Source organism: Diplotaxodon limnothrissa, linkage group LG12, assembly GCF_057381915.1.
Source record: "Diplotaxodon limnothrissa isolate DT_005_m linkage group LG12, D_limnothrissa_male_GT1.1, whole genome shotgun sequence".
In the NCBI taxonomy this organism is placed as follows: domain Eukaryota; kingdom Metazoa; phylum Chordata; class Actinopteri; order Cichliformes; family Cichlidae; genus Diplotaxodon; species Diplotaxodon limnothrissa.
The window spans coordinates 33,412,404-33,439,822 of record NC_140607.1 but is presented as its reverse complement, the minus strand read 5'-3'; the positions used below and the strand labels follow the sequence as shown (position 1 = coordinate 33,439,822).

General features: G+C 41.6%; 1 protein-coding gene across 2 annotated transcripts in view; it reads left to right on the top strand.

Moving 5' to 3' along the window:
• The window catches only part of kremen1 (kringle containing transmembrane protein 1), a 61,358-nt gene that overhangs the window by 16,532 nt on the left and 17,407 nt on the right, over positions 1-27,419 (top strand). For both annotated transcript variants that reach the window (XM_085367501.1, XM_085367500.1), the window contains exons 2-3: positions 7,649-7,811; positions 15,866-15,957. In XM_085367501.1, the coding sequence (XP_085223627.1) occupies positions 7,649-7,811; positions 15,866-15,957 (255 nt within the window). The remainder of the gene's footprint in view (positions 1-7,648; positions 7,812-15,865; positions 15,958-27,419) is intronic.

Below are 27,419 nucleotides of genomic sequence, written 5' to 3'. Positions count from 1 at the left end.
TTCTGTCTCTTTGTGCTCTTTATTAAACTAGATTGTTTTGGTGTTTTAAAGTTATAATTATATGTTATATATATGTAGAGGTCTCTGCTTTCTGTTGAATAAAATATAACAACAGATGGTACTTGCTTTTTGGAGCTAAAAAAATACCTATAAAAAATTCAGCAGCAGTATCTCTTTGCACAAATCACGCCCCAGTTATTTAAAGAAATCCACAAACCTTGTTTTGAGAAAATTTCTACAGGAACTGTTTTCTTTCTCTTGTCTATATTATCCAGATAAAAGAAGCATGGAATCAGCTAACAATACATCTTAACCAAGGGGGATGCCTTAGTCTGCCATGTGTAGGTGAACGATACCCCAGATTAGATCAGATTAGCAGTTCAGTTCAATTAGTTTAAATCCAAATGTAGTCACCCTAAGATGCTTTATATTGTAAGGTAAAGACCCTACAACGCAAGACCCCCTAAGAGCAGGCACTTGGTGACGTTGGGAAGGAAAAACTCCCTTTAACAGGAAGAAAGACACTGTAGAAGAAAGCCAGAGATTAATAATAATAACTAATGATTAAATACAAAGTGGTGTATCATGGTGCATCATGGGAAGCAACGTAACTAAGGGAGGATTCAGGGTCACGTGATCTAGACCTAGGAGCTATGAGCTTTATCAAAATATACATTTTTAAGCTTAATTTTAAAAGTAGAGTAAAGTGTCTCCAGAATCCCAAACTGAAAACTGGTTCTGTGCAGAAGAGGGACCTGAAAGTTGAAGAGTCTGCCTCCCATTCTACTTTTAAATTCTCTAGGAACCACAACCCCGCAGTCTGATAGCAAAGTGCTCTGTTGGGGTGATATGGCACTATGAATCCATTAAGATAAGATAGGGCCTAATTATTTAGGATATATATAAGGATTTCATGGTTTGCGGCTTTTGTGCTACTGCGTCATAAATTCTGGAAAGAGATCATGCTCTTTTTTTTTAAGCACAACTAATCAAGTGCCATAGCAGTAGATGGTCAGCACTAAGGCCAGAGGACTTGAATTCGAGGTAGACTGGCTCTTTAATGAGCTGAAGCCCCGCTGGCCGCAAAGCTTACACAGTGTTACTGCAAACTGATTACTGCCTTTGAAAGATCGGTCTATTGTGAGCAGAGGCGTTAGGGAATTGACAGACGTGCACTCAAACATGCAAACATGTTAGCTCACACACACACATGCACACCCTCAGTGGGCGATATCTACAGTACAGCGATGAGTGGGTGAGAATGGCATCGCCACAATGACACTGGCCCTACCACTGAAGGAACAAAGGAGCCTGTGTGCATGTGTGTGTGCAAGTGTGTGTTCGTCCTTCCTTCCCTCCACATCGGATCCATCTTAAAATACTGCGGCTGCTCGACTGATGAAAATTGCTCCCTTTCATTCTTACTGTAAGTGCATGTGGGGGGGAAAGTAGGGGTATGGGGGGGGGGGGGGGGACTGGAATGATGTGGGTAGGAGCTCAGATTAATGCATGTTTTGTCACTGCATATGTTTATCTGAGCATCTGACAGTACAAGTTGACTGGGAGATCATTTTACCATCCATTTACAGGCAAAACAAAAAGAAGAGAGGGAGCTTAAAATACCCCCATGTGAGTCAAACATGGCCATTAGCAACAGTGAGCCATCATGACTTGAATCACGAGCCTTAGATCCTCTGGTTATCAAAGGCTGCCTGCAACGAGGAACCCATATGGGTCGTGTGTTTTTCTTCATCGAAGGCACGCATTAGAGGGACATCTTTTCTCTCCCTTAAGCCCTGCATCAGTTGTTTGTTTGCTGGTAAAGGGCCCCAGCACGCAGCTGCACCACAGAGCTGTTCTGGAATGAGATTTGTACCTTGAAACTCAGACCCCTGGCACTGGGCTGTGTGTTTGCTGTTAATTTTACAAGCCTGGGCTTTGTCAGCCCTGTCTATAACACGGGGAAGTGCAAAATAAACCAAGTGTTCACTTCACTGGTGCAGTGGAGAAGAAGAAGAAAATTAGAGCCTGGGTTAACTATCTGTGGTATCATAAAAGCGGTCTTTGTCCCACCCTGATTTACTCTGTGTTTGCCTGTCTGTTTTTCTCTCTTCTTTCTTTTCTGCTTAATTTTGCTTCCCTTGCCATCGCTCTGTCTTTCACAATCCTTCCTGCCGTCTCAGTGCTCTGCTCTAATTTGCAGTTTCGTTTAATTTAAGATGGATCGATCCCAGACGGCCTAATTGTGCACCTTGGAAAGCTCAGCATCTCTATCTCTGCTTCCTCTATGTCCTCACTTAAAGTGCCTGCTTTCTTCTGACTGCAAAAGTCATGTTTACTGTGATGTCTGGAGCTGGTTTAGAGCAGGTTCAGTGGCATGTGTTGAGTATGCAGGAGATTTCACCTTCTGTTTGTTTAACCCTGTAACCTCTGTTTTTTCATCATATGGAAAGGGAACTAAACTAAAGACAAAGTATTGAAGAATCAAAGGCAGTGTTAGAGTAAGTACGTTTTTATTGTTTAGAAATACTGACTCTTTTTTTTTTCTTTTGGCACATGTTGACTGTGATTATAGGAAATGGTAAGGAAGTCCCTGGGGGAGGTAATTGAATAAAACACCCTATCCACCCTCATGTCAGCCTAGTTGACAGGCCCCTGATCTCAGTATTTTGCTAGCAACTTCCCTCAAGGGTTTCAGTGAGACTCCAAATGTCCTTTACGTCACTGACAGAGTTTGTAGCCCATCCGTCACTCCCTGAACGTCTGCCAAGTGAAACTCAAAATCGTCCCACATAGTTCCATCCTTGTTCATTTCCAGAGCCAAAGCTAACCTCGTCAGTCTGTGCTGTATTTTATCAGATATTAATTTGGCCTCTACAGGAAACCCTGAAAAGACGGATGCATTATCTTCTTCACTAATTTTGTTGATTGATTTTTTTCAAAATTGCTTTAGACAACACTAAGTTAGGGGGCCTTTGAGTAGATTGGGGTAAAAGTAAAATACTTGTATGCTTTCCTTTTTTTTTGCCTCAAGCAACTTCAAACAAAGGGGATTTTGGCAGAACACCCAACCCACCAGCAGATTACACTCTTTCCATTACAGAACTAAATAATAGGGGCTGCACAAAAATGAGATGGGGCCGCGTTTTATAGGTGCTACCCAGAAACTTTGGCAGGGAGTCCTGTGGCTACTGTGGTAGTGAACACGGGGGGTGGTGCAGTGGCGTTTTTTTTGCAGGAAAAGTGGTGGTGGAGGCTATTTTAGGAGTGAATGAGCTTTTGGTTTATGACCTGGTTATCTGAGGCTACAACCTATGACAAAAGCAAGGAATGAAAAGGGGGACTGTAAATACCATTTAGAAGTCATTGTCTGCAGATTTACCTACTTAGAGGCATCTGTTCTCATCGCTTTGCTTTTTTCTTTGCACTTGCATTGACCCTTGCATGAGGGTGCTTTTAAAAGAAAAACCTCTCAAGCAAGGAGGTGAGGTGTGGTCCATTAACCGCTGAGCTGCCTCCTCTTAGAAGTCACTGACTTCTCCGAAGCATCTTCTAACTTCATTAAAGCAGCCGTACTAAACGTGCGACTGTCAATTTGCCTTTCTGTGATCTTCTGAAATTTACATGTGGATTGAGGATGCTGTTGTACAAAAGGGGAACCACACTTGTGTTACCACCAGCTGTGTCGCCTCTGAAAAGAACCCTGTAACCCCACACATCTGGCCCAGTTTGGCCAACATTAATGGCAACCAGTGCAATGCACTGTATTAATCATGTGTCATTTCTGTCATCTTTGTTTGTAGACTTTGAAACAAAACTTTGAAACATTGCACACATTCTGCGGGCTGCCTCCAGTTTTTGAGCTTTGTTAGTGCCTGAACAAATTGGTTTTAGTCCGTAATACTGTACATGCTTACTTCTATCATAAACTCATTTTGTGTAATGTTGTTATAGGGGAAATGTTGCTCACGCAGTAAGCCTGTTTTGCTGTCCCCTGAGTCCAAAGCATGTAATAAAGATGGAAGGAAGCTCTTTATGTCAACCCTCTGTGAGGAAGCAGTTGTCTGTAATTATCGCTGCTTTTCATCCCTCCTAGCAAACACAACAAATAAGTGCTCTCGTGTGACCGGGCAACATGTTTCAGAGAAACTATTTGTTTGTTTGTGTTCTTGAGATCACACGACCACAACCCCACAACCCCCATATCGCTTTTCGTCACCCATCTTTTTTGGAGCATCAAGTGGATTTCGAGTTGCAATGTGGAAAGCATTAGCCTCAAATCCCAGCAAATATAATAACAGGGCGATTAGTTCTCTCTCTCAGTGATTTTCTCCAGTTTGTGCCTTTTTTTTTTTGCCTCTCGTTGCTGGGGTGGTGCTGTATTTTGTGAGCACAGGGCTTGGTCAAGGGCGAGTCCTCCTCTTCTCTTTCCCGGACTTTTTCTATTTGTAGATCTGCATGTATTTTATTGGAGTTTTTTCCCCATTTTCTCTCGCTTTTATGCGGTGGTGGTTCTGTTTCCCATCACAGTCTATGATGAAACCACAAGAAAGCCCGGGGCCTTGTGACGAGAGCGCAACAGTTGCTTGGTGACAAGTAAGAGGGTGTGAGGAAAGGGCTGGGTGTGTTTGGAGGGGAGTGGGCCTGAAGTGGCGAAGAGCCAATCAGTGGATGAGCTCTTCCTTTTCTGGAGGACAAGGATAAAGGGTCCATACCTACGCCGTTCCAATGCAAAATTGGCCTTTTCTTTTTAGTGTGATAGATGTGTGGGCATCCGCAGGGCTTTTAAATGGGCCATTCATCTTTACGATGGCCTCACTTATATCAGAGTCCTTGCAGATCTGTTACTTCCCATTCCCACCACAAGCAAATGATGCCTCAAAACCACATGGATCAACCCCCTACCCTCCCACCCCCATCTCTGTAACAGTGGCAAAACGCTGCCATATTTACCCTCTCATCCTGGAAAGCTAACTTGGCCACAGCGGTGCGGGATGTTTGCCAGCGGCAACCCATTCCAAGCGGACCATGTGCAGACAAGCAATGCTTCATCCTGAAACTCAAGAGGAAAGTTTCCTGAAGGAGGAGAAGAGAGAGAGATGGAAGACATTTGCAAAGTCATTTGGCTCTTTCTTTTTGATACAGTGCATTGAGCAGCTCTGCATGCAGCCAAGTTCGGTCAGTTTAATGCTCACTCTGTTTGAGGAGAAGATATTTGAAGGACGTGAGCTCATTTGGGATGCAGTCAGTTGCCCTGTCCCTCCTGATGTTATCCTCTTTGACTTGTGGAGTAACAGCCATGATTGCTTTTGGGGAGCAGTGACTCATAATTGCTCTCGTCCTGCTGCCAAAGTCTCAGAAGCAGTGTTTCCCTGTCTTTTTGTTGCCATGACTGCCAACATCCAAAAAATTGTAAATACAACATAAAATCAACATATGAGTCCCATTTTACCAAATGAGGATACGTTACATTAAGAATAATTATCAAGATAAGTGTTGAAGCAGAGCAGCCAGCATTAATCCTGAGAAAAAGCCCCCCCCTGCCAGAAGTCCCCATAAACTCTGCATCTGTTTGCAGGTGCATCTTTTGAGGCCTGAGAAGTGAGCATTATTTAATATACCTCGTCTGTCCTCTGGATGTCAGCCTGATGATAACTTGTTTCCTCCACTCATCTCATAGCTCCCCTATGTAAGGTTGGCAAGTGCATGACCCCCACTGAAACACCATTAAGCTGTTTTTCCAATTTTATGGAGTCGTGTTCTGCCTCAGCCGCTCTCAGGTGGATTTACGATCTGCTGGTTGATATCCTTGCATGCCAAGACAGTATTAATTTGCTAAGAGAGAAGGGAGCCATTTACAGACAATAGAGTGGCATCATAATTGCAGGAACCTGACACCCTGCAGCTCCTTGCTGCTGTTGAACTGCTGTCAGCCAGACGATGAATAGCTGATAAGCTTGACTGAACAACACAGCCGAAACAACTTTAATTAAAATCAACTTTGGCTGACGCACTGAGAGCAGTCGGGACGCTGATTTACTCTAAATTAAGTGTTAGCACTACTTTGTGGTGGATGCAAGAAGCTGGAATGCATGTTTGCGTGCAAACTAACTGCTGTAAATATCGCACAGCATGCTGCAGAGTATGGGAAGCTAATTATAAAAGATATGAAACTTTAACGACACTTAGTTTTAGTGTAAGTAACTTAATTGTACATTTATTTACCGCTTCACGTGTACCAATAACACGCAGAGGGTTAACTTGGAAGTTCATTGATCTACCACAGAAAATAACTTTTTATCAGTGCTGCTCAGCTCTCCTTATCTGTGCGACTAGCTCAGAGAACCAGCAAAGAACGAACCTGGCAACTGACCACAGTAGTAACGTTTAAAGTCTGTGAGGGTAAAGCATCCCCAAAGAAATGCTTATCTGTGTCAGTTGAAAGAGAACGACAGAAAAGCAACGGCAGAGAAGAAGCGAGTAGACGATAGCGAGAGAGCAGAACAGATGACAACACACCAGAGAGGAAGTTGGGAAACTTTGGATTGAAAAGAGAATATGAAAGAGCCTTGGAGCACAGCTGGCTCACCAAGGGGTATAATGACTGTCATATTGCAGTGCATTAGGTCATACTCAGCCCAGACAGCTTAGCTTGATAAAAGGGGCCGGTCATTGGCGAACCACATACATAGCAACAAGACCCCATGGAGACGAGCCAAACAACAAAGTATTGTTTGCTCCTCATTAATGTTTGACTGACAGGCAAGAAGTAAAACTGTTGTGATATTTATGTGTGCTCTTCTTCTTTGTGGAAATGTCAACTTGTTGCTCTTGCAGCATCTTTTGCACCTTCTGTTTGCACAAAAATGAATGCCATACCTGTACACTGGGAAGCCTGTTTTGATCCCCACTTATTAAAGAAAACGGGTTTCCTGATCTATCAGCCATTCAAGTTACGAGCATTTACGTCATCTGTAATCAAAACAGTCACACAATAAATTAATATTTTCCATTGTAATGCAATCAAAAGAGGAATTCAGTTGTAGCTGTTAAAGCTCTCTTGACAGGATCCCCCCCGAGGCTCACTGTGATGAGCGGTGATAGCTCATCATCGTTCCATCAGCCGTTGTTTATTTGAATTCCCTTTTCAGCGAAGAAAAGCTCTGAACCAGCCATTGTTTGCCTTGGGAACCCGGCTTTCTTTTTTTTCTTGCGCTTAGCCAGATGGTTGTTATACACTTCCTCAAAATTCAATCCATATTTGCTTTTGCTACATATCTGCAGGGTCTTTTCTTTTCTTTATGCTCGTGTGTTTGCATTAATTGAAACAATGTTGTCATTGATCTTGCTTTAACATTTTTTTGGCCAGAGTTTAAAATGTATGGAGCCTGGGCAAAGAATATAATTATTCCAAACTTTTCGTCTATAATCATTCCAAAGACATTAAAAAATTTAATTGCACAAGTAAATTTCACAGTCCAGATTCTCAATAAAGCAGGACACATGTGTGGCTGAGTTTTACACGCCTGTTTAAAAGCTTTCTCCAAGTGTTTGATTTTCAGTTTAATACATGGCTAATTCCTTACTGCAAACATTAGAGGCTGCTTTATAATCGTAGTTCACATTCTCTCTCTCTCTCTTTTTACAGAGTGTTACACTGCCAACGGAGAAGACTACAGGGGCTTCCAGAACCAGACCAGCCTGCATGGGGGTAAACCTTGCCTTTTCTGGAATGAGACCTTCCAGCACCCTTACAACACCCTCAAATACCCAAATGGAGAAGGAGGTCTGGGCAGCCATAACTACTGCAGGTGAATATTTTACTTTCCACAGAGCCATAACTTTAATTTCAGTGGTCACTGGGACATAAAAACTGCAGAATCAGACCCAATGAAAAAATTCCTCAAAAGTTGGTTGACTTTAACTCAAATTTGAAGTTTATATAGCTTTTACAGTAAGTTAGTCATCTGCTATACATGCGCACAGTTTCACAACATAAAAGCTTCGTTCGTGACGCAATCCAGAACAGTATCTGTGTTCAGCTCAACAGAGCACTGAGCAAATGCCATGCTAATTCACACTGTGGATAACAAGAAAAAGTTAAAAAGTACATTTTTACAAGATTAATGAGATGTTTGCCACCATCCACACAGCTGAAATAAAACACTGCGATCTGTTAGTGCATAGAATTAAGAACTTAAACTCCAGTACATCACAAGATACAAATGTGACTAAAAAGCCTGAAGGAAAGGGATGTGCACAGTCGAATTTGTCTTCTTTCTTATCTCTTTGCTCACAAGCTCTCAGATTTCGCATTTTCAATAGAAGTATTTAGTTAGAAGAGAGTGGCATTGTTGTTTTCATCACAAAATATGAAGCTGCCGCCAGCAGCTGTCAGCTTGCTAACTGGGCTTAACACAAAGACTGGTAACAGGTGGAAACAAGTGGCCTGCCTTTGAGCAAAGGTAGCAAAAACCACTAATGAACACGTTGTATTCTGTTTGTTTCATCCTTACAAAACCGAAGCTCATGACCAGTAATTTCCTAGCCGGGAACCACTGCTCCAAAACTGTTTCTGTTCAACCTTTTTTCTTTTTATACCTTTGTTACTCTAAACCCAGGATGGACTCACTTCCCTCAGAGGTCACACTCACCTCAAAGTGACCTGTGCATCCATAAATTGATTTAAGTGATTAATAAATAAGGCCTGATTTCACAAATGCAGTTTCTGATCTTTTGTTGACAAGGATTTCAGCGTCTAGATGTAGAGCTAAGGGTAAAAGTTCATTTAGGCATTTCTCTGCAAGCTTCACTCCTTTCCACACACAGCCTTTTGAGCAAGCTTTTCTGGCGGTTGCCTGGAAGAATAACAAATTTTTCCCTCATGCTGTTTGTTGTAAAGCAATCTTCTTTTGTGTTGCAGATCCATCAGATTTACCACAAAGTCCTAAGCTGTGGCTCACAGTCTAAGCCTACCAATTATATAAGCACTTATCTTGTTTTTGTTTATGATGATGATCATTTGTTATTGATTAGTAGCGCCTTAAAAAGTTTCTTTTCAATACTGCTGTTTGACGGAGCTTTGAACTTCGTGGACAAAGCACTTGACTTTGTGAATAATTTAGAGTCATGTTGTTGTTGTCTTGCAAAGGGTTTAAACACCAGGGACCAGCTAAGACATTTGCTTCTGAATATTTTATATGTAGTACCAGAGGACAACGTTTAGCCCTGTCACCGCAAGGACGCAAATACGCCTGAAGAGTTTGTGTAAGCAAATCTCTATTCCTCATCCCTGGAATGTGAAGGGAAACAGTGGCTTTGGGTGTCTAGCAAGCCCTTTCTCTCCGTCAGTCACACTCCAAGTACAACTGTCAGTATTGCATGCACAACTGTCAAACTTGTGTATTTTCAGGGAGCCACACTCATTCGTGAGTCAGTTCAAATTCGCAGAGACGTCCAGAACAGTGGCTTGGCCCAGATCGCCCGGCCATAAGAAACAGAACACCCCTTCCTCCTCCTCCTCCCGGGCCCAAAGCCTCTGAAAGCCTCTCTATGTCATGGTTGTAAACTCATAACGGAACAATGCTTTCAAGTGGCACTGGACAGATTTGTTTTTACTTCAGCTGGATGGGAATTCGGAAGATTTATGAGCAGGATACATGCAGAGGATGGAGAAAAGCTTTCCTGCGTATTAGAAGCGTATTATGTCCAACACACCATTCAAAATGGACATCTTCATTTTTAGGATTTGGCTGTTTTCTTGGCCCCTGAAGCAGTAAGCAGACGTTCCAACTCATTGATAGCACGTAGCTTTGCTTCACTCACGACAGAGGGATTTCTGTCACTTAGGGCTGTAGCAACAACTGTTTTCAGAGACCCTGCTTGTAAGGAGTCACCCATCAGCATTGCTATGGGAAGCAAAGTGGCCTGTTCATTGTGGAAAGATGAGGGATGGCATTTTTGTCTGCAAGGTCAAGCATTTGTGAATGTCTGTGCATGTTGTTGACTGCAAATGTTATGAACATACCCGCAGAAGAGGGAGTTATCCCACTGCATAAAAATGTGTAATGCTTGATTTGTTTGATCACAGAAAGCTGGCTCACGAGATGGATTTTTCCAGCCATGTGGGAAAGTGTCTTGGACATTGTTGCCCAATTTGAATTGTAAATCTCCTTATTTGCATGTGGTGCATCTTGCAATTCAAATTGTTTCCAGTGTTTCTTTAACCCTCTTTAACCTTCAGATGCTTTCTCATCTCCCTGACCTACCCATGTTTGTCTCTCCTCTAAGGTTTAGATTTTTGTCGACAGTTCTGGCTTGAAAACAAAGAGGTGGTAATCCTTGGACAAAAGGAGAAGTACCAGCAAGAAAATGGAGTAAAATGAGGAGAGCCAGGGAAATGTTGGCATGTCTAACTGTTAGGCCAATTGTAGTGTTAAGAGGTGAGAATTGAAGCCAGTGCCCAGGTGGAAAGTGTGAATCCAGGAATCATCACACATCTTAATTTTAACACACAGCTCCAAGCAAATATCAAGTTTTGTGAAGCAGAGAAGTAGAGGATTACAAACTGACTTTTAGTCCCATCATTGGCGTTTTTTCTGCTGGTGATTTATTGGAGAGGGCACCAGAGTGGTGCTGAAGAAAGAACCCTAACAGCCCCCACATTTCATTTTTATAGCCCGCTATAAAATATCCGAGTGAAAACAGGGGGAAACTGGGCAGAGGGGAAATGTCACATTATTCCCCTGCAAAGAAAGAAGCACAAAGCCTCAGGAAAAGGACAAGAGCTCTCATTTCTAAGCTGAGTCTTAGCAAGGCAGTGAATATCACATCGCTAATTATCAGCCTGGTTGGATTTTGAGCTGATTTCTTGTTATGAAATAGATGTTAATTCTAACTCTTGGTGTTGAGCTCGGATGTTGCGTCCTAATAATTATGCAGTTTTACGCTTAAAAAAAGACACTTTTTTTTCAGACCTTAAGCACTTCTTTGACATTTTGGTAATACTTTGTGACTTTCATAAGAAGAGCATCACAGAAATAGAAATCCTGATTTATATTTCATTTGTTCGTTCTAATCCACTGTTCCTTAAGGGCTGCTATTGGACTGCATTAGTATGAGGGTGTGAATTGCTTGAAGGTTCAGTGGGTGGTTGAATAGCTTTGCCATCCATTTGATGGCTATATATATGCAGGTGTGTGTGTACGGTAGGATTTATGAGTGTTCAGTATGGCTTCTAATGCTTTTCCCTTACATAGATGAGATAATGGAAATGCCAGAGTGAAAAGTGTTCCCCAAGTTGATTGTAATTGAATCTCCATGATGTCAGGTGCAAATTTGAGGTCAGACAAACTGCAGCCAAGTTGTCCACTGTTGGTATTACTTTATTGTGATCCCAAGGTGCTGCTTTGTTAAATTGAGGAAGTTAATAGAAGTGTCCCACAAGAAGATGTACATCAACATTATAGTAATATCAGAAGCATAGAAGGAACAAACTTCCTGTACTAAAATGTTCTCCTTATTTGAGCAGGTTTTTGTGTTCGGTTTACAGATGGTTTGGTTTCTTTCGTCTTCGTTTTGAGATGTTAAGAGATTTCTGCCTCCATTCAGCGATGCACACCGCTGCTGGATATGTTTGGGGAACAATAATGAGCTCCTGATTGTATAGTATTATATTATAATCCACATTTTATCATTTTATCTGTGTCTCCAAGATGTAATTTGTTCTGTTCAGACTACTTTGGTGTGTGGTCCTATGTCCGGGTTAAATAATCTTTAAATAAGTGTATTAATACTGTGATACTTTGTTTTCTTAAAACATACTCTCTATTTATTTATTTTTGCTGCCCTTTGCATTGCAGATCACAGCACGTTGTTGTCCTTGAAGCAATTAACTTCTGCCTTATACAGACTGATATTGACTGACTGATCTTTGCTGATGCCGGTGTTCATCTTTTGCAATGTTTTTGGAGTTTGAGCGAATACAAATAGTGGATTGGTCAATCTGAGTTATTTTGAAAAATCACTTTTGGAGCTAGGTGGTTTTAAAGTATTTCCTGCAACTTGGTTTGTGGTGTACAAAAAAGTTAACAGTGTGTTAATCAGCAGCAGTGTCCTGTTTCCTCAGGCCTCACTGTCAACAGCTTTCATTTGGGTATGTTTTGTGCTGAAGAAATTGTTTAAACAAAAACTGATCTGCTGATTACCCAAAGCAGTGACGACTGTTTATCTCAAAGCATACACCAGTCAGCCACAACATTAAAACCATTGACAGATGAAGTGAATAACACTGATCATGTGGTCGCAATGCAAATTATCTGCTGGGAAACCTCAGGTCCAGGCAGTCATGTGGATGCTACTTTCACACGTACCCCACCCCCTCTCGCTACGCACTGGGACAATGCTCCCAGCCGCACTGCAAAAATGCTCCAGAATGGCTCGAGGAACATGGCCCGGCCTCCAGAATCCCCGGATCACACTCCGATTGAGCATCCGCAGGATGTGCCATAACAGGCCAGAGCCACAGAGGCCCCACCCTGCAACCCACAGCACCCAAAGGATCGCGTGCCAACATCCTGTTGCCAGACACCCAAAGGCGATTTTGTGTCCATGATCCAATCAGACCAAACTGTTTTTGTGGGCTCACATCCCCTACGCATTATAGGCAGGAGGTTTCAATGTTGTGGCTGATCAGTATATAGTTTCTGTTGCTGCTGTGAGTGCTGTGAAATCATTTCATTTCCCTTAAACATATCAAATCTCAGAAACTGATATTTTCCAGGCACGTTTAAACCAAGATTATTGACATATAAGATATGAATAAAAATAAGGTAAAAAAGTATGAGGCTGGTTTACCAGCAAGACAGGACACGGGAAGATCACAACTTCACATTTAGCACAAGTAGACCATGAGAGAGCAACAATAGACAGTAGACTATACATATCAGCCTACAACTGACAAGCCCTCTTCTTCAATACATGCATTCATGGAGCACAGCAGCGGGCAGCAGTTTGCATGCTAAATCATCCAAGTCAATTAAAGAGTCTTCTCTCAGGCAGTAAATTGCCAGACTCTGATCTGCTGTTGACCTCAAATCCCTATCCAGACAAGCCTCTCGCCACCACTGTGCAATCAGCATTTCTCCACTCTCCAATTCGGCAAAATGATCAATGTGACTCTTTCAAGTTTTTTTTTTCCATATCTTCAATTGTTTAAACAAAAGTCACTGTAGAATCTCGAGTTTATCTCATGAAAAAATGTTAGGACGTTTCATCTCCAGATTTCCAGAATTTGAAAACATAGTCTGAAGTAAAGGATTTCTTTTCAGTAGTTACGTGCAATTTCCGTGCCAGGCATCATACATTTTGGGACTAACGTAAAGGAAACCTTTTGAACAGCAGCCAGCTAACAACAGCTGTTTTTCTCAGTCTTCGTCTGTAAGCCCCTCTTTCCTTCAAATGCGCAGCTTCGGAGCCTTTAAGGCAAAATGCAATGTGGCTATAATTGGCTCAGTACCAAAGTGTGTGGCTCACTCTGAGCAAAATGAGTCGATCAGCGTAATTGTGCCAATTAAATGTCCAAACATCTTCTGTGATTTCCTCTGGGTATGGGAGTGTTTCAACAGGCTCATCTACTCAGAGCCAAGCAGGCAATCTGTGACGCACACAGAGGTGAATGCAACCTCAGACACACACACACATACACACACACAGACAGACACACTTTATGCAGTATAGATATATATACGTAAAATGGATTTCCGCATTAAGTTTTCCGCTGATCTGCCCTATGCTACCTCAGCTGTCTGCTTTCCACCTTCCATTTTGACCCTCACACACACTCTGTATGTGTGCGAGCTAGCAGCTCGAGGCAGGATTGATTATATTTCCCAACTTTTTGGGCTTGCCTGTTCATTTAGCTCCGTGGATGATGTTCTCATGCTTTTACTGAAAGGGTGTGTGCAGGTGTGTGTGTGTGTGTGGGTTAGAAAAAGGATAAAATGCTATCTGAGCTCCAGGGTTTTGGTGAAAGCTCAGAGAGGGGGAGCACACTACATCATGTACTGTTCAAAGATGTCAGTAGGTCAGATTTGGGTTGGGTGGTCTGCTGGATGGATGTTTTTTTAATGCTAATGGCTGTAATTCATGCCTGACTTTTGGAGGGATGATTAAGAAAGTGCACTAAATTACATAAGTGGCAGCACTATCTTAGGTTTGTTCTTGGAGTCTTATTTCAAATAGGACTATTATGTGTTGACAGGCGCAGAAAGGAAAGAAGAGGAAGAAGAAATGGAGAAAGGGTATATATATCAGTGGTTTTATGCTTGGACCCAGTTTTTTTGCTCTTTTTCGCCATTTTAACAGTAGCCTCGGGGTAAACAAACAGGTGTCTGCCTCCAATTTGGGTGGAGCGACAGACAGATCTGCACTCATGATATCAAGTCCAAATTTACTGGCAACCAAGGCTGGTTTCCTGTGAACATGGGAACATTTTAGGTTGAGAGAGATGATCGTGACTAGATGAGCCTTTTCTTTAAGACTCCCATGGCTAACAGGATGCAATAAAGAAAGCCATGTTTGCTATGAATTCAGAGTAAAAGCTTTAAGGAGCTTAAACTTCAGTTCAACTCTGAAAAGTCTTCTTTGTCAATACCTCATTCTCAGTGTGAAAAGAGAGGAGGAAACTCAGGATAGTGTGTTAGATAGCAGAATAAAAGACGTGGAAACGCCCTTCACAACTGTGCGCACAAAAGGTGAAACGGGATAGTGCAGCGCTGCAGGGCTTTGTCAAGATGCTACAATGAGGTGTGTCAAAAGAGATGAAGAAAAGGTTTTTGGCAATTACCGTCAGCGCTAAAAAATAGCGATGTCATCTTAGAAGGCTTCTTTAGTCAGCAGAGAGTGTATTTTTCCAGTTTGGAATTATCTTGAAATGGAGCTTAAAGACATGAAGCAGACCAAGTTGCGCTTCCGCTGCACACTTGCTGCTTTGACTTTATTTATCGGCAAATTAGAAGTTACTGTGAAGGTCATGATTTACAAAGCTGGATGATTACCCTGGAGATATGAAGCCTGCACAAGGCTTTTAGGTATCTTCAATCCCACTTCTCATCGCTTTTGTAAGTGAAACTGAAAAGGAAAAGCACTGAGGGGCCCATCAGCCTTATTCTCATGGGTTTAAAGGGCCTTGATGAGGATCAAAAGAGGCCATAGTCTCAGACAAAAGCTTGGCCCCATCAGCCGTCCTTTTTTTTAGGTCTGTGTCTGGCCCAGAACAAAGAGGCTTCCCCCCCAACCTCTAACTAGACCAATTGGACTGGCTCTTGACTGGCATGCAGGGTCGAGCCTCCAGAGTACAGAGGAAGGGGTGAAACCAACAAGCACCAAAGGGTGCTACTAAGGATGACTGACACAGCTGAGATAATCTCCTTCTGAAACATAGTTGAGTATTCAGTCGATAGCCGGTCTTTTTGATCTGATATCCCACTATCATTTCTTCTTCCCATGCTTTTCCCTAATCCTTTTTTTCAGCTCTCCTCAATCTTTACTCTGAGAGAGAGCAATCTGATGCATTCACCCATCATTTTTTTAATAATAGATATCTCGGTACGTGCAAAATTTCCTTATTTCCACTTTAAACAAAAAATGTGCACAACAACAAACATCTGGCAAAGAGCAGGGCAAACACCAACCAGTTTTTAAATGAAGCGGGTTGTTAAACAGGGAAACATTGCAAATTATGTGCTGCTATACTGTCAGATTATAATTTTATAATCACAAGAGGAGCTTCAACTATTCTTCCCACTATTTGTTTCTTGTTTAAAATTATCCAATGCAGGCAAATGATTGTTATAATTTTCTGCAGGAATCCTGATGGGGATGTTCAGCCGTGGTGCTACATTGCAGATCATGAGGACGGGATCTACTGGAGATACTGTGACATCCCTACATGCCAGAGTGAGAGACTGCCACTTCTTTATCTCGCTCTCTGTCTTCATCCCTTCCATGCCCTCAGGGGCAAATCTTGGGCATACGGTCCAACCACTTTCATTGCTATGCTCATCTTCTCGCCTGCTATGAATAGCTTTTATGGACTGCGGTGGCTTGTACACAGCTATTATCATCTAAAAAATGTCTCTAATTGCCTTCCGTCACTCCTCCTCCTGCCATGCCTGGGCCTGTCTTCAAGCTGTCACTGCCTACTTGTGTGTGTGTGAATGTGCGTGTGTGCATTTTTGTATATATCTATCTTCATAAGTTTCCCCCTTTGGCTTTGCAGCTTGTTTTGACATGCCTTTTTGATGTGAGCGACTATGTGCATCTACCAGTTTGTGGATGCTTTTGTGTGTTTTGTTCACATGTGGGTGTGAGAGTTTCCCTGTCCAGTAATTCCGGGATTAATATGTGTGATGGACTGTTTACACAGGGAGATTTAGTGCTTCTGTGTGTCTTCTCTACTAGTTTGGCACATATCTAGAAAGAGCTGCCTGTCTTTAATCCCGGTGCTTTTGTTCCCTCCACCTTTTTAATCGCTCCTGTTGAAAACAGACTCTGATGGATCAGCCTAACACTGTTTTTGATGCCAAATATCTGAATACCCGCAGAGGAGATTCAGATCTAGTGATTTATGGCACGTAACTGGTGCACATGCTGATGTTATTAAATGCAAACAATGTGTTATTATAAAAGTGCCAATAAAGTTGGGAAACAAATATTATTTTAATAACTAAATGAATCTGATAAGTGAGCACAATAGGAGAGATAAAGGCAAAAAATTTTACCAAGCAGAGCTTGACTGATTTGTTTAACTTACATAAATATTCCATTTTCCTCTTCAGTCATGAATGAATAACATTCCATTTAATCTAATCAAACCCTACTTTATCGCTGCATGCCTGAGATTCCTTCTCTATATTTATGTATTTTCTATTATTATTTTTCCAAATCCTTAAATATCTATTGTACTTCTCCTGTGGCTGCCTGAGCCCTTTTCATTCCTTAATATTTAATGTGTGTAGTGTTTAGTTATATCTGCAGTGCTTACCACTGTCATCGCATTAAGGGTCTAACCTGTTCTGCAGGGTTAGTGATGCTAGTCCAGAAATCCTAATCCTACAATTCTACAATAAATCCTATATTGTAATATATCTATATCACTAAAGCACTTCTGGATGGATGCAAACTGCATTTCGTTGCCCTGTACCTGTGCATGTGCAATGACAATAAAGTTGAATTCTATTCTATTCTAATTAATAAAGACTAAAGACCACAAAAAAGAGGTAAAAAAGAAGAAGAAAATGCAGCCTGTCTTGGAACTTGAGGTAAAACAGTAGAAATAGTGCAGGTGGAAAGCTGCAAAGCTTGCAGTAGGTACTACGAGGCACTACTAGGCCTCAAGAACCTCCCAGCCCCTCTAGCTATCCCACCATTATCCTGTCTGAGTAGCATGCCTGACTAAAGCCTGCTGTTTGAATGGCCCGGAACCCATTAACCCGTCTAATAATGCCTGTTGGCTGCACGGCCTGTGTGTGTAGCCATAGTTATCCTCGGTATATTATGCATATAGGAGCTTGTCTGTATCCCATTAGAGTTTTGACTGACCTATTTCAGACAACTGTCCATTTAGCACAGTGTGTTTTTCCTCCCAAACCACAAAGGTTTGGAAGAGCAGTGTGTACATTGAGAGCTTGTCACTGTCTTTGGTAAAATTAGGCCAGCTTTTATTCCGTATGGATATACCATGTGCTGGTTGAGCCTTGTTTTTGTTTGGGATCCTAGTACTGCGTATGTAACCCATCCTTGTGACATGTGGCCAATTTTCAGCTGCTCAGAGCTTTGCCCATATCAAGTGCTGCCTTACATGATCGTTCCCTTTTTTGTTTGGCTGTTGAAAGTTAGATAGAGCAATGAAACATAAGAAAAGGAGATGGGGTGTGCTGCGAGCCAGGCATTCAGTGTCATGAAAACATGCTTGTTTGGTGGAGACGGTTTCTCCCTGCAGGGGTACGAGGCAGCTTTCAGACACGAATGCTCTGTCTCATCTATTGTAAAACCACAATTGCCACGTGGTGCCTCACCTTCTGGCGCTGTGTGTTCTCAATCTTCTGCGTTTGAAAGCTTCGGCTGCCAAGTGAGAGAATGCTGATGTTCTTTTGGTGTCAGTGTTCTCAGTCTGCGGCTGGCTACAATAGCCTCAAAAACACTGTGGTGTGCCAGAGGAAAGGCAACAGTGGTCTGTGTTTTCATTTTGTCTCACTTTTGTTTTGTCTGTGCCTTCGTTTTGTCTGCTTTTTTGCTTACGTTTGATGTCGTGTGGTTGGTAGTGGGTCGCCACTCGCTGAGCCACCTGCCGCAGCCTTGCTAGTGGTTCGTCTGTGATCCAGCTGGGTTTCCTGTCATCTAGGGTCATGCCACCCCTGTTGAGGGTGACACACCCTGATGGAGCATCCACAGGCAGGCAGGTCACACGAGGCCAGGAACACAACGTCTGACAGTGTGGATTACAGCGTAGGTCAGTACATTTGTTGATCTTAGTAATCCCTCATGGCAGCGTCATGTGGTGGAATTGTCTAAACATTTCAAAAAGGCACGCTGTCAGTGCACGTCTGTACACAATGACAGCTGCGCAGCAAGTTTTGTCCTAAAGGTAGAGCCGCTCCTCGTTGCCAGATCGGTAAATGCTCGCTGTCATTATATATTGAAGTCCACATCTTGCTTCGAACATTAGCCTTGCTCTTCTGACAGCAGTTCTAAACATTTTCACATAACTAAAATCTCAATTCCCCTAAAATTATCTCATTATTAAACTGCACTGAATGTTCTTTTGAGTAATGTGACTCTTTCATTCATTGTGAAATTTAATTTTCTCAACGTTGTAGGTGAGTTGAATGCTGATACATTTTAACCAGGCTTTTAGTGTACCGAGAGGACTATGTTTTAGCAATGAGCTGTAGAAAGCAACAAGTCCACTCAGGTCCTCCAACTAAGTGATCGCATCTGTCGTGTCTTACTAAACCCATACAAGCATTCCTGAAACAACATACACAACGTGATAACATGCACGTCAGAAGGCCTCAACACACCCATTTTTTGACCCAGAGACTGGAGGTTAAAGCTTGCCTGTGATGGGTTTGGGATGATGTGCACACTTGTGATAATGTTAAACTCAACGTAAAAAGCTCCATTCTACAGGATGCCAAGTTAAAGGTGACGCCACTCATTTTTTACATGCAATTTTACATGCAATTTTTCACGCGTTCCACAGAGGCCATACTATAGATCATAATAACAGCTTGTGAAATCATTTTCTGAGGAAGGATATATAAAGGATGGACATGGCCGCACTGATGTCACAAGTAAAGTAGTAAATTCCCGTTGTAACACCTCAAGCTGAGCATTTTGATCATGGCTGTCTTGGTATCTTGACCATGGGGTGACTGTGTCAGAGCAACCGTCCTGCCTGCTCGTGTTCTAGTGACTCGACAATGACAAGACGAGTGTGCCCTAAATAATAATATCAGTAGAGACCAGAATGTTTGCTGAAGAGACTTTTTTTTAACCAAAAGAGTCTGGCTGTTAGAAAGAATGCATTTTAAGGAACTTCAAAACTGGTTTTACATTTTAGACTTAAAAGCTACATCCATCCTTTATGTACAGTCTGTTGGGAGGAAGGAATTTTCTAATGAGGTGGAAGGAAAACCTGCGACCAAACCAGCAGGTTTATTAAATTTAAAACAAATGCAACTGCTAAATCCATTAATTCAAAGTGAGACAGTAAGTGGGAGGTAAAAGAAAAATGAGTTTGTGGTTACTTGCATTGACAGCAGATTCATCAAACATTAGCTCAGTTTGAAAATATGCTTTACTCACTTGTTAAAACATGCAGTCATATTAGTGATTGATAAGATGACAAAAAAAACACGAAAAAAAAAATCTGGTTAAAATTATAGACCTAACTTTTTACAAAGGATTCTGTTGCTGTACGTCTCTGTTGTGATGTTCTGAAATGCTTGTTTACATGACCACTGACAGTGTGATGGTTCCTTCCCTAAAGCATTCCATACTGCAGAGACATTTTCTTTTGGTGTGGCTCCTTGAAGCTGACACGCATTTGCTTGATGCTATGCGCTGACTGAATTTGACTGACAGAGTGAAACTGTCAGGGTGAAGTCTTCAAGCGTTTGCCAAGATAAAGTCGCTTTGATGTGCACATTGGAAGCTCATCTTTCAACAGCATATAACCAAGAAAAACTTGTTATGCCACTGTGTTCCTGTAGTATGGAGATGTGGAGCATTTGAGTTTTCCCCTTGGTTTCCTTCACTAGAATAGTTTGAAAATACATTTTTCCATGACCAATCCTAGGAATAATAAGAGTTGATAAACCCAGCTAAGCTTGCCCATGTTGCCGATTTATTTCAAGTTATATAGACTATGTGAGTGTGGTGTACAGTCTCTGTTTATTTTAGACATTGTTGCTGTGGCTGACGATACCTGCTGGGTGGTGTTAGGATGAGAGACGTTATCTTTATGCCAATATTCCCTTAAGCTCTGTGATACTTTAAGATATCATTTTGTTACAGAGCTGTCAATGTGTTTGCACCACACTTACAGTAAGTTATTCTTTTATCTGTTTAAACAATTGAGGGAATGTCTGACTAACGCTGCCGGTCAACATGCAACAATAGTCTCAATATGAGCAGTACTACACTCATCTGGCAAGGCTAACCAGTCACACCTTAAAAAGCATTAAAACAAAGCAGTAATGTGTTTGGTTCAGGTTTTATTGCTGAACGTTGAGGTAAATATGAAGTGTTGAGATAAGTGCCTTCATTTACGGTGATTTATGATGACGCTAAATGCCACTTTGAAGTTGCGGATCACCTTAGTAAACCCTGACGTACTCTTGAGTGAATGCGATCAGGTGTGCTCGTCCTCGTCGTTCTTGTTCAGTGTTTTGTGAGGAAAGTGAACAGTCTGCATGTCAAAGGTTTATAATGTCTGAAACGAGTGTTTCTTGGACTTAACTTACTTTTGAAGTTGCTATAAATGTCCATCGTCACTGCTTAAATACAAGCTGTAAACTTTAATGAAACCCTTTCCTTGTAGTGTAGATTATTTTTGTCCCCATTATATAGAAAGATGCAGTATACCACATCCTTCCACCCAGTTAATGATTTGGATTCAGTTAGTAACAAAAAGTAGAACCACTGGGTTTGTAAGGTTGTGATTAATAAAAACAATCTAAAGGGCATCAACCAGATTTTTTGACAGTTTATATAAATCTACTAAATACAGGATAGTTCAGGGTTCACAGGTGTTTTTGATTTTATATATTTATAATCAAACTATTTTTATATGCAGCTCTAATAGATTTATATATATTTTCGAACTATTTTTTATATTTTATAACTTTTTAATGTATTGTGTTATTTAAATCTGTTTATCAGTTACTGTTCTTACTGCCTTGGAGCAAATGAAACCACATAATTTTCTCAGGGATTAATAAAGTATTCCAATTCAAATTGTGATGGTTTTTAAAAAGGTTTTACAGTGAGGATCCTTTTTCATCATTCCCTGATGTCCATTACTGTCCACTTTTTAGGGATAAAATGTTCTGTAAATGAGGCTCTGCTTGGTTTATGAACACAATTGTATAAAGACCTTCAGATTTTTGTATAAAATTGACTTTAACCTTGTGTAACCGTAAATCTGTGTGTTTTTATACAAATCTACCGTGAATAGGTAAAAAGTCAAAGTAGCAGATATTGTAATAAAATGTCTGTACAATATAAAATGTGTTTTAAATTAAGGATTCATTTTTGAATTTTTCATTTCCCCCAATAATGTCCAGAAATGCCTAACACTTAAACTGTGTTTTGCTTTTAATGTCTTGCATCTGTTTTCTTCATGTATTACAAACTAACAGCAGGTCAAGTAAGGTTGTAGGCGAGACTCATCTCGAGGTGTCTAATGCAGGCTTGTCTCTATGTTTTTATTTTCATGTCAGAGTTAGTCCTAATGTGACACCATCCAGCGCTGAATGATTATACATGGGTGGTGTTCCTTAAGTTTAAGCTCTGGGAAAAAGGGAACGGGTTGGAGAAAGTTTTTATTTAGTATGCTATGATTGACAGGAAAGCTCAAGTAAATGGTTGAATGAGTGTCTGAGACGAGGACAAGTGCGAATCAAAATAAGCAAGAGGTCAAGACAAGTTGGACATGTGGTTTGGAAGCCCGGACCGAAGCACCACAGCCCTGCCTCGTGGCTGCTGTGGTTGCCTAAACCAGGGATGCCTTCAGGTTTTGCTACTGCAGTATTTTTCTCACTCTGTCATTGTTTTTAGAGGCCGAATATTTCCCTTAGGTGGTCTTGCACCAGCTTTCACCACAGCCAGCTTTTCGGCCATAATACTGACACAGGTTCAGGCAACATTGCATGCGTGTGTGTGCACGTGTGTGTGCACGTGTGTGTGCACGTGTGTGTGCACGTGCGTGTCCCTGCACTGTTACCAGTGCAAAACCCAGTGAGATATTTCGAGTCTCAGAGAGAACATTTAACGAAGTGAGCTAATTTAGGCATTTCCTTATTTCTTTAATAAGCTCCTGTATGTAAAAAATTATAAGTACTGAAGTTGAGGTAAGGTCAGTCATGCTGTACTTATGAGTTTTCTCTGGAGATTCTCCCCCCACACAAACACATTTTATAATGGAAAACTGAAAATATGAGTCATTCTGTGTTGTTAAAACACAAAGAATGAACATAACGGATGATCCTTGAGAGCCTTATAATGTGGTTTCCCTTAAAATCATTACATTCACAAAAGGATACTCATTTTGTTAAATGGAGGCTTCTATTAAGGATGAAATAGTGTAAGTGCGTGCATGTGTTTGTGTCTGTGCGCAACCAAGTGCAACTAATGCCTGAATTCAGATTTTTGACTTAAGTACCCAGAGAGTATAAATTAAAAAAATGTTACCTGCCAAGATTATTGTCTCCCAGCCAAATTAATTGCACATTTTTCACAGAAACATGCCAAACTCCTTCTTTTTAATGCAGTTTTATGTATAGTGTTCTCGCAGGTGTTCCGTGACTAGAATTAGATGGTTACTGCTTTGCAATAATGGGACTAAAACTTTGTGCCATATATTAGGTTAACTATTCTGGAAGAAGTGAAGTGACTTTTTAAATGTTTTTAGTACTAAGCTTCACTTCTTTATGGGGTTGACATGCCCCTTTCACTTTCATTAGGCCTGCCCTTACCTGAAGAAGTGGGCAGAGGAGTTTTGAAATCACTACTATTAGCTTATTGTGACCTCTGACCTCCTTAAAGCTCACCTCCACCCACACCTGCCCTCAGGGAGAATACCTGTATGAAGTGTTATGAGGAAACTTTTAAATGCAATCTAGAAAGTAAACACACAAAAACAAACCAGAGGACAATCAGGTAAATATAGTCTCTCAGACCCCGTCTCTGGCTCCTTCCCATTCTCAAAATGTCTGGGGTTAAATCAGTCAGGACCATTAGGGAATTAGATGTATTGATCACGAGGTGAGCTGCCTGTGTAGAATGTTTGCTAATGAGTAGATGGCCATTGTTTAGTATTTCTCCTGGGAACGAGGAGGAGATGAATAGCAGGTCAGCTACTTTAGGGCTCACAAATGAGGGCTCGCTGCCAAATGTAGATCAGCTCTGCACAGTTATAATATATTTAATTTTATTTAGTGTCTATTGTATGGCAAATGGCATTCGATCGCCTAGTGTTTTTACCTGTTTTGTGTGTGTAAGTGTGTGTGTTTTGCAGGTTTGCCCATTTTCTGCTAAATTTGATCAAAATGCTTTATCATAGTCGGTCTAAGTTTTAATATTGGAAAGTAGTGACAGTGACAAAATGAGTCTGCGGTGTGTGCAGACAGTGTGTCTCACTTAATTGGGTGTTTTTAAAAGAGTCATTCTGGGAATATACTAAAAGACTACATTTAAATCGAATCTATCAAGTACTCTGTACAGTTTTTACTTTATTACTCAAACTATAGGATATGCAAGTGTCCTGCACCCTTTGGTAGTACAACACACCCATCCCATATTTCATTTTCAAGGCAATTGGTTTTTATGCTTTTTTTAAAGGTAAGGTTAACTGACTAGAACTCACATTACAGCAGTTCTGTGAGTCTGTATAAAGACGCCCTGTAAGCCAAGTAAAAGTAATCTCTACTAATCTTCTTGTTGTGCAATATTTGTTTGGCAAATGCAAATATTTGCCAATTCTCTCTAAAGCCAATGGGCCTGGGGTGGTGGGGGGCAGTGCACTTTTGCACCAAATTTCATGGCAGTACATCCATTAGTTGCTGAGATATTGCACTTGAAATTACAAATAATAACTTAATTAGTAGAGTTTCTTCGAGGGCTCGATATATTTGGCTGTTTTTGTCTATTCGTGATCAACTTTCCTCTAATTGTAGTTCGGGCCTTCTCAACCGATCAAGGAAAAATGCAAACATTTTTGGCTGAATTCCATGAAGCACAATGAATTAAATGTGTTTATGGTCCATGATAATATGTGTTTTTGGTAACCACCTGATGAGTGCAGGCATGCAGACCACATTCTCCTGCGGCACATTTATGCCTCCCAGAGGATTCATTTCAGTTTTTCTTTCAGTTTTTCTTTCATCGTTGTTTTGTGTTACCCTCAAACGAAAATATCAGCTGCGTGGATAAAATGGAGTATTTAATTATCTAATGGACAAATATCCCATGAATTTTATGGATCACATTTAAACTCCCTCTTTAATAAGGCTCTTTGATTAATGACTGCATGTTTTTTTTCTCTTGCTTCATCCTCAGGAAAAAAAAAAAGTTGTGCGTTTAAAGGGACCATTACTGGTGCTTGTAGCTGCTAGTCTTTTATTACCTACTCTCATAAGGTTTCAAAGGATGTCTGGAAAAATGCTTTTTCCATCTATCTTTCCATTGTTGTGTTTTAGTGTCCTCTGCGGTTACACAGCTTCAGCAAAACTGTTGCTGATGCCAATTGGACCAAATAAGGGATGCAAGAATGATGCACTTATTGTTTTTGCCCGATGCTGATAGAAATACTGCCAATGAGTAAAAGTGTCACAAGTTTGAAGTTCTGCTCGTGTGTCGTTTTTACTGAAATTGCAAGATGATAAATAAAGGAGCTTATTTAACATCTGAGGTGGTCACAGAGCGTCTGCTTCTCTCTTCATCTCCCAGCTGCTCTGATATCAAGTCTCATAAAACTCCTCAGGACACAGGCTGTTTGGTTTTGTGAGGGGAGGCAGTGATGTGGTATGGTGATCGTTTTTCATCTCTTCCCTGCATTGTTCTTCTCGGACTCTGAGAGCACTAATTATTCACTTAAAGCTTTGGCTCCTGCTTGTTCCCTCTAATTAGATGGTTAGTCAGTATCCCAGGCCCCTGGGATGAGACATTGATCTCCTCCATCACAATCACATTGTGACACAGTCACCACTACACTACAGAAATGTTTAAATGGGATAAGAAACAGACATCATATACAGTAAACAAGCGCAATATGCAGTGCATTTGCCTCTCTGTCGCTCTTTCACACACACACGCACACGCACACGCACGCACACACACGCACTCTCACACACACACACACGCACTCTCACACACACGCACACGCACACACACACGCACACGCACACACACACGCACTCACACACACACGCACACACACACGCACACGCACACACACACACGCACTCACACACACACACACACTCATACGCACACACACGCACACGCACACGCACACACACACACGCACTCTCTCACACACACGCACACGCACACACGCACACGCACACACACACACGCACTCTCACACGCACACGCACACACACACACACGCACTCTCACACACACACACACACACACACACACACACACACACACACACACACACACACACAGTAACGTGCTTTGAATGTCCAACTTGCAAAGTCACTCTGCTGGATACAAATGCTTCTCTCATTCTGTCCAATAATAAGTGCTTTATTGTATAACTGTAAACTGTTCCCATTTACAGGCTGGAGAATTTATGATCTCCATAGAAAAACAAAGCATAAACGCAGCAGAAACACATAATGGCAACACCCACCTCCTTACAAACAATACTGAGTTTCCAGAAATGATTCTCCTGGGGGAGTTTGTGGCATATTTCTCGATTTCTCTTGTGTTCTCGTGGGCTGTGGTGCAGTCGACAAGACTAATCAAAGGCTTGATGAAATGCAGCAGCTGTATTTGTTTATGTATTGAGCATACTGTACTACAAAAGGGGTAATAAATGGGGCCGAGACACAATGAAAGGGAGACAGAGCGAGGAATGAAGGCAGAGAGACAGAACGGGATGGAAAGGAGAAAAAAACAGCACATAAACACCAACTGTGATAAGTGTTGTTTTCTTGCTTTGTTGCAGTTAGCATTCCTCAGAAGGCAGTGCATGTTTCAAGCGGTGTGTGTGTGCGCCTCCGATTTGAATGGTTAACCTGCTGGTGGTGGATTAATGGGCTGCCGGGAGAGTTTCCAAGGCGTCGACATACCTGTGTTTTAAATTACTTCAATTGAGCCTATTAGCACTTGAGGAATGTGCCTTTAAAATCCTGCTTCTGCTTTGTGACCACACATCTAGAACGTCCCGTCTCTAATCTGAACGCACTAATTCGCTTTTTGTTATGGTGTGATTGGATGGTAATGAAGCATTGGTGATGCTTAAAGAATCATTTTAAGGTTTATATTTTTTGAATAAACGGGTTTTACGCGGCGATTCTTTTCAGCGATTTTCTCTTATCTAGAGTGTTATTGAAACTAAATCTCTCGAGATTTCAGATTTGATGCGAATATAATAAATTAAGCTGTCAAGGAAACAGGTGTTTATAAAAATGTTTGAGGGCCATGATTCAGGCAGCACGGTGGTTGCACGGTGGTTAGCACTGTTGCCGCACAGCAAGAAGGTCCTGAGTTCAATTCTGCCATCAGGCCGGGGTCTTTCTGTGTGGAGCTTGCATGTTCTCCCCATGTTTGTGTGGGTTCTGGCTTCCTCCCACCGTCCAAAGACATGCAGCTTGTGGGGATAGGTTAATTGGATAATCCAAATTGCCACTAGGTGTGAATGTGAGTGCGAATGGTTGTCTGTCCCTGCGTGTTGGCCCTGCGACAGACTGGCGACCTGTCCAGGGTGTACCCCGCCTCTCGCCCTATGACAGCTGGGATAGCCCCCCGCGACCCTGAAAAGGATAAGCGGAAGCAGATGGATGGATTCATAAAAGGAAAAACCGATGAATCTTTCCGTGCTCACAAAACATTCAGAAGAGAAGGAAATGCTATATGTTTTGCACGTCACATCATGTGCATATCGCTCAAGAGCTGTCTGC